Source organism: Polyodon spathula, chromosome 8, assembly GCF_017654505.1.
Source record: "Polyodon spathula isolate WHYD16114869_AA chromosome 8, ASM1765450v1, whole genome shotgun sequence".
Taxonomy (NCBI): domain Eukaryota; kingdom Metazoa; phylum Chordata; class Actinopteri; order Acipenseriformes; family Polyodontidae; genus Polyodon; species Polyodon spathula.
This window is the reverse complement of record NC_054541.1, coordinates 8725213-8733409: the sequence shown is the minus strand read 5'-3', so window position 1 is coordinate 8733409 and position 8197 is coordinate 8725213. Positions and strand designations below refer to the sequence as shown.

The following is an 8197-nucleotide window of genomic DNA, read 5'->3' as shown; positions in this document are numbered from 1 at the left end:
ACTCAAACCGACGCGCCTGGCACCTACTACCATACCCCGTTCAAAGGCACTTAAATCTTTTGTCTTGCCAATTTACCCTCTGAATGGCACACATACACAATCCTTGTCTCAATTGTGTCAAGGCTTAAAAATCCTTCTTTAACCTGTCTCCCCTTCATCTACACTGATTGAAGTGGATTTAACAGGTTACATCAATAAACGATTACAGCTTTCACCTGGATTCACCTTGTCAGTCTATTTCATGGAAAGAGTGTTCCTAATGTTTTATACACTCAGTATATATATATATATATATATATATATATATATATATATATATATATATATATATATATATATATATATATATATATATATTTCATGCAAAAATAAAATTAGGTTTTGGGGTTTGAGGGGGAAGGCCTGAAAGAAAAAAGTTACAGATTCAAGTTAGCAAAATCATGTTTCATACTTCCAAAACACATTAAACTCAAATATAAGTTGAACTCAAATACTTTTAAAGTAACAGGAAATGCATTGTTTTCCACTGATATATCCACATATTGGGTTCATTATATTTTGCTTTTTTAAGAAATACATATTAACAAAAACAATACAGTAGGGTAGCTGTTCTTTTTATAATGAATATGTGGTAATTTGTACCAAATGTATGGTACATGCCTATAACAAATGCAATAAAAATGCTTTTTGTATTATTTGTACTTAGTCTGGTTATCCCATAATTTTGTTATAGTTTCAGATATTAGATTTTATAATTGATGTCCAACAATTTTTCCTCCTTATTATAAAAAAGTACAACACAACCCACTATTACAGCATTATATTTATTGGCCAAAAAGTGGTGTACAATATACACAATGCAAACCATAAAAACACTGACTACTAAAACATAGTTAGCTTGGGTACACTTCCATCTCGTTTTCAGAAAAGTTATAACGTAGGCCTAAGAATATTCATATATATTTAACTCAGCTTTCTCAAATGCAGGTTTTTTTTTTTTTTTAAGTGTTTGTAAATAAAAGGAAAGAGTTTTAAACGCAGCAACACGTTCCTTGCGCACAGGTGAACAACACACCTTGTGAAAGATCCTCAATAATCAACTCTACGTTTATTACTCAACACATTGCGTGCGTTCACGGAGATCGTTCTGCGCAGATTCTGTGCAGAATCTGAACAATTTAGTCAATGGTTGCGTTCAAGGAGATCATTCTTTGAAGATCACTGGCTAATTGGTCAGATTCTGCACAGAATTTGCGCAGAATGATCTCCGTGAACGCACACGCTGTTTTAAACGTGCGCAGCTAAGATTGAACGTATTTGTGCTGCCTTCAACTTCAAACGGCAGTGATTCGCTGCACAATTTTCAGTGCCTTGGTCATTGGTTCAGACACTTCAACTTTTCAGACTCCAATTTGATTTTATAATTGTACTAACTTTGTATTTGTCTTACAAGTTTCAACAGATATAAAAACCAATACAGGTATAATGTATTTGTTATATTTAAATAAGAAATGTATAAGGCAGTTCAACGTTATCTAAGCAAAGCAATCTTTAAATTATGGGCCCGAATATATTAACTTTTTATCTGAGAGATAGAGTTTTAGGACAATACAAATTCAGGCAAAAAAAAATGTAGATCTATTTTATTTTCATTCATTTTCTACAATTAATCATATTTAAATAAATACATAGCATAGGGCATGTACTTTTATTTGTTTTCTAAAACGTATTTTGGCAGCTGAAAGTTCGTTGGTTTGGCCAAGTACCGAGTTGAAGTATAGGGTGGTTAAATCTTGTAAGGCTTAATATAACGGCACGCTGTCATTACTGGGTCCGCTGTTCTCCGAGAGAACCATGTAGAAACATTTATTACGACGTTACCGTTGTGAAACTGTAATATGTTACCTTTTAAATGTCAGCATTCTTTCGACCTCCAACGGTTTGGCCTGTCGTCCGGTTGGAAAGATCTTATTCCGTTCTACAAGGATCAGTCACTCACCGGTGCGCTCAATGCTCTTCATGCCGGAACAGCTCCTAATGAGCTGTCAACACTTTCTGCAGTCCCTGCCTGGCACAGTACTCGTATGTGGCATGTCACGTTTTGTTAAATTACGTAAATGAAGTGAAAATGTATTTTTATGTAATGCATACATTTCACAGTTTGTACCGGACTGTGCTTGTATTCTGTAAACAGGAAGGTGTTTCAGCAACATCAGGACTGAACACAAACTTTTTACTGATCACTATGAAATCGCATCAACTACAGCTAGCTGGTTTGCATTAACACCTGGTCATGTAGTGCTTAGACCGTCAACGCCAACAACAATCCATAGGCTACTAATCATGCTATAAATAACAATTATAAAAAAGGTGTCACAGGACATTTTATATTTTGTTTCTATGGGGCAATATGCGTTCCACCTTTACAAAGTATATTACAAATTTGTTTTGGATTCAAACATGTTTGATATCAGCAGATATTCGAGCAACCAAGTTATTTTGCGTAAATAACACGAATTCGTTTGTTTATTTATTTGTTCGTATTTGTTTTACTTTTTTTTTTATTTAATAGAAACCCATTGTATTTATTATATCTATATACATAATGTCATTGTATGTGTACTATATTATTTTTGTTGTAGAAGCTGAATCGTAATCTTTCTTTAAACCGGTATTATTATTATTATTATTATTATTATTATTATTATTATTATTATTATTATTATTATTATTAACAACAATAATGGAACGGTTGGCTAAAACAGAAGTCATTGTCGCTAAATTGTCTTTTTTTAAATTTTCTAAAAACATAAAAATTGCTAACCATCTTTTTTTTTTTTCCGAGAATTCCAGTACTTCACAGAAGTCTAAAACTGAAAGTATAAGAGAGAATCGTAATGCCCCCACATGTTTTTCCATTAGCATAACAGTGGAGACAGCGGTGGAAATTGGGTTAATAGCAGGAGTAGGTGCATCGGAGCTTTGTAACATAAATACCCAAAGACAGGCCCTGCACCCGGAGGCTGTTTATACACACCTCCATATAGTAACGCTGACACAGCAAGAGAGATACAGCGATAGCCTATAGAAAGTGTATCATTATTAGACATTATTATACGTGACACCCAAAAAAACATTAACTATGTTTAATTGTATTTATCTCCTGTCTGGACTTGAGCAAAGTTATTTAGTTTATATTTTAATGGAGAGCTTACAGGTTGTTTTGTAGTTCTTTCTGCAATATTGTGTCAATTTCATTTATTATTATTATTATTATTATTATTATTATTATTATTATTATTATTATTATTATTAATAATAATAATAATAATAATAATAATAATAATAAACTGCCCGTATTCTACCGGAGATGTAGTCACTGAAACCAGGATAGGGTTTTCTTTTGTTCCAGAATTATAGAACATAATTGCAAATCTACAAAAAAGTGGTTTTAGTAGACGTTTTAAAAACTCCTAACGTGTTGGTATTCTTTCGCTTACAGATGTACTGTGATTTGAAATTTTAAAGTTTTAAACAGTAACTTTGAATACATAAACTGTTGTCATCAATAGCATTGACACGAAACAGTAATTTCGAATATCTGTTAAAACACAACTTTTAAATAAAAACTCCAAAAGGTGTATCCTCTTTATCGTTACTGTAATGAAGTTAGTGTATCTTTAAAACATAAACATGTGTAGAGGGGTGTAGAGGGGTGAAGAGGTACAAGATCCACAGAAAGACACTGTTAAATGATAGATCGATAAATGGATAGATAGAGCAACACAAATAAGTACGCGGAAAGTTCAGAAAAATCAGATTCAGGCATTTTTGTTTTATTATAAAGACATATAAACAATATATGAAATTCAATGTTTGCAGCACAAGCGAACACAACTTTTAAAATCAAGACCTTATAATCAAAATCTTTGATTCGTAGCAGTATCGCACAGATATACAGTACAATCGAGTGATTTATTCAATAACAAAGACAACATTTTCAATACATCTCTAATATCTTACATAATATAACTTTTACATTTGATTTTATGTAATGATATTTCATTTAGTAGCAAAACCCCGAAACAGACACCTGGAGCACGGGTATTAACACTAATTTCAATAGATCCACATCCACGGATAATCTACACGATGTAGTGATGTTGCATAGTTCACAGTTAAACCGTTTACACATTCTGTAATGGTATAAGACTTTCATTTATGGCAAATCTCCCAAGACTTATTTTTTACAATAATATCTTAATAAAAACAGGCATTGTCATTAATATAATTCTCGCATGTAACTCTGTAAATTACATGAAAATTGATTTATTAGTACATAGGAATGCAAAGGATTTTTAAGTTAAATTAAAAGAGACAGAGATATCTTTAAGGTCAACAGCGTTTTTGAATGCTCGTTCCCTAAACTGATCTAGTCTTTGCTAAAGAAAGATCTTATATTATCGTCTTTTAAATCTGGATGAAACGTTTCAGCCGTTATTTAAATATAGTTTAGGATTATGTATTATGATAATGTCCTTTCCCAACAAAATTACATAAATAAGTAGAAAGACAGACAGATGGGTGCATGTGTGTATAGGCGAGCGGCATCAAGGTTTATCGCCGCAGTGTTTGAATAGACTGGAAGGTGCTCCGGTGTAAGTAGTACATTTGTCGGCACAGGTGGCCAGAGCGGTCCCGGTGAATGGATACACGGCTGCTTGTCCAAAAGGGGCCAAGGCTGCGGGAATGGGAGAAGTTAGTGCCTGCCCCTGGTTCAAATAAGCCACTACCCTCCTCATTTCCTCTAAAGCCTGTGCCTGCATTAAAATGTAGTTCTTGGCCAACAACAAAGTAGCAATTTTGGAAAGTTTTCTCACAGAAGGACTGTGAGCATAAGGGATCACTGACCGAAGACCGTCCAAGGCGTCGTTTAGATCATGCATTCTCCTTCGCTCTCTTGCGTTTATATTCAGCCGGAGTGATCTCTGTTCCTTGGGCTTTTTGTTGCGTTTATCTTCGCCAAATGCGGAGCCTCCTTTGGAATCCACCGGGTCGAACCTGTCGTCGTCATCGTCGCTTGTGTGCTCACCTCCGCTTTCCGTAGACTTTGCTGTTTGACTCGTAAGGAAATTAGCACCTACCGATCCGGGATAGCGCCCAGCACTTCCAGCACCATGGCCAGCTCCGAAGCTGAAAGCAGATTGACCGTAGCGCTGTGTTAGATCAATTAGCGCGTCATTGCTTATTGATTTCAGTTCATCCATGCTCGCATCAGAACCATGGAAAATACCTTCTTCTCCAACGTTCATTTCTAATGCAAGTCAATTTGATTCGCAAAAAAGAAAAAAAGTTTTTTTTTTCTTTCGCGACCTTGCTTTTTTCTGGCTCCTATGTTCTTTCCTTTGTTCTTAGTGTAATAGTCTTGCCCCTCTTTACCTTGACATGAACAGTGCTGTTAAAACTATAGAAGACGTTTCATTGAAACTAAGCAAGCTTCTTCCTGACGGAGCCGCACAGTGCGTAGTGCCCTAGCCTTGGGCAGGATGTGACTCATCTTCCGTCGCACTTGCTGGTTAGTAGGGAGAATTGCCCACCGGGATTAACTAGCCACCCAATCAGGAAGGCGTTTTAATTAATAGGATTACACCCTTTTAAAAATCAGAAGGGAGGTTACTAGAACTACAATAAGACTAATAAAATAATATCGTTTGCTTTAGCTAAGTCACACTTTTCCAATATCTATACAAATATATGCGTATCACTTATTTGATTCCATTGTATGATAGGAGTTTCGCATAATACCTGTACGTTGTGGCAAGGATAGATTCCTGGTCACATTACAAAAGTGCGCACGTGTGTAATGGTTATCAATTAAACGTTATTAGCAACATTCATTTGCATATACTGTGGCACGCTATGAGACCTTGTAAGTTACCACGGGATGGCTAGAATTGATGCTGTGGCACCAGTTTTTTTTAAAGCCTGAAAGTTATCAGTTATATTTCATTCTTTTAGGGATTTTAATGTAATAGTATTTTAACCTCTGCAGCCTAAACAAATATGGTGATATAACGCCAATGTGGGGTTTTGTTTTATGACAACATCTTTAATTTCGAAGTGACAATTTACTGTGGACTTGCACGTCAGTACTCAAATTAATTCTAGAACTAAAGAACAATTTACACCAATAGCTTTTTTTTTTTAATGTATCAAGGGAAAGATGAAGAGTAATTCAACAATTGATCATATTATAGACGCAATTCACAAATCAAAAATCCACTATGTATCTCCACTACACATAGTCTGAAATACCTACCCAGGTTTAACAGATTGTGTGATGTGCCTATATATATATAAGCATACGATTGGCATTCCTTTTACACACGCATATTCTGAGAAAAAATGTATCGCCTACATTCCCCACCTTTTACACGTTTAAATAGAAGTGCGTTATACTATGTATTTGTACTATATATATATATAGTCTTGCATTTATTACTGGTTCCTCATCACTTATTTAACGTCGCCATCAAGTGACAAAGAAAAGTATAACAGTTCACTCACAACTGAAGCAAATACACTGCTAAAACATGAAACCTGTTTCCTCGGGTCCAGTTTAGAGCTGTAGCAACGCTTACAAATAACCATATTGATTGAGTTCAAAATATTCCACAGAAGAATTCAAACCAAAGTACAATTGTGTCATAATGTAGATCAGGGGGTAGCTAGAAATGAAAATTTGGGTGGGCCCCAACTTCGGGTGGACGGGCAAGTACCTAAGGTCTGACGTCTCAGGAAATAATTTACATTACAAATATGATTTAAATCAATTAAAACTCTGAATACATCAAATATCTACCACGGGGTTGAGCAGAGCAAAGTAGCTAAGACTGAAAATGTATTGTGCTTTGTCTAGCAAGGTGAACATTTTTTGCAGTTTATATCAGTAGTTGCAGGTATACACTACAAATACAAAACACATATGCATACAACTTGCAGAAACAAACACACTGTGCACAACAACTGCAAAAAACGTTTAATTTGACAAGAAAGTGCAAATATAAACTAAAAAATATCTCCTAACAAGCTGTATTGTAATCTCTTAGCTATATTATAATAACGTGTTACCTCTGCATAAGTGGGTCTGTAAAGCAAACATTTAAAATCATGCTAAGCTCCTGCTGCCTTCAAACCAAAACTAAAATCTTAGCTGTGCGGAGAATACATTGTTTCCACCTAAATACAGTGCCTATAGAGAGTCTACAACCCCTTGAACTTTTTTCATATTTTGTTGTGTCAGTGCCTCAGAGTTTCATGCATTTAAATGAATAATTTTTTCCACTTATCTACATACCATACTCCTCACTGTTAAGGGCAAAAACGTTTTTATTGAGAAAACGATTATATACGACAAATACAAAACTGAACGATCATAACTGGATAAGTCTCCACCCCCCTGAGTTAATACTTGGTGGAAGCACCTTTGGCAGCAATAACAGTTGTGAGTCTGTTGGGATAGGTCTCTACCAACTTTGCACACCTAGATTTGGTAATAGTTGACCATTATTCTTTACAAAACTGTTGAGGCTCTGTCAAGTTCCCTGGGACAGTGTTGGTGGACAGCAATCTTCAAGTCATGCCACAAATTTTCGATTGGATTTAGGTTGGGGTTCTGACTGGGCCACTCAAGGACATTTACCTTTTTGTTCCTTAGTCACTCTAGTGTAGCTTTGGCTGTGTGCTTTGGGTGGTCATGCTGAAAGGTAAACTTCTGTCCCAGTTTCAGCTTTCTTGCAGGTTTTCCTCAAGGACTTCTCTGTACTTTGCTCCATTCATTTTCCCTTCTATCGTGACAAGTGCCCCAGTCCCTGCCGATGAGAAACATCCCCATAACATGATGCTGCCACCACCATGCTTCACAGGGGATGGAGTTCTTTGGGTGATGTGCTGTGTTGGGTTTACACCAAACATAATGCTTTGCATTTAGGCCAAAAAGTTCCATTATAGTTTTGTAAGACCACAAAACTTTTTGCCACATGGCTACAGAATATCCTAAGTGTTTTTCTAATACTTCAAACAAGATTCAAGGTGGGGTTTCTTGAGTAATGGCTTCCTTCTTGCCACCCTACCATACAGGACAGATTTGTGGAGTGCTTGGAATATTGTTGTCACATGCAAACTTTGACCAGTCTTG

The 8197-nt window shown here is 35.6% G+C and overlaps 1 protein-coding gene across 1 annotated transcript; it reads right to left on the bottom strand.

The window, feature by feature from the left end:
• Positions 1-3828: 3828 nt before the first annotated feature.
• LOC121320282 (class E basic helix-loop-helix protein 23-like) lies at positions 3829-5534 on the bottom strand. Its single transcript, XM_041258534.1, has one exon. The coding sequence runs from the start codon at positions 5310-5312 to the stop codon at positions 4611-4613; it is 702 nt and encodes a 233-aa protein (XP_041114468.1). The 5' UTR covers positions 5313-5534; the 3' UTR covers positions 3829-4610.
• Positions 5535-8197: the final 2663 nt, after the last annotated feature.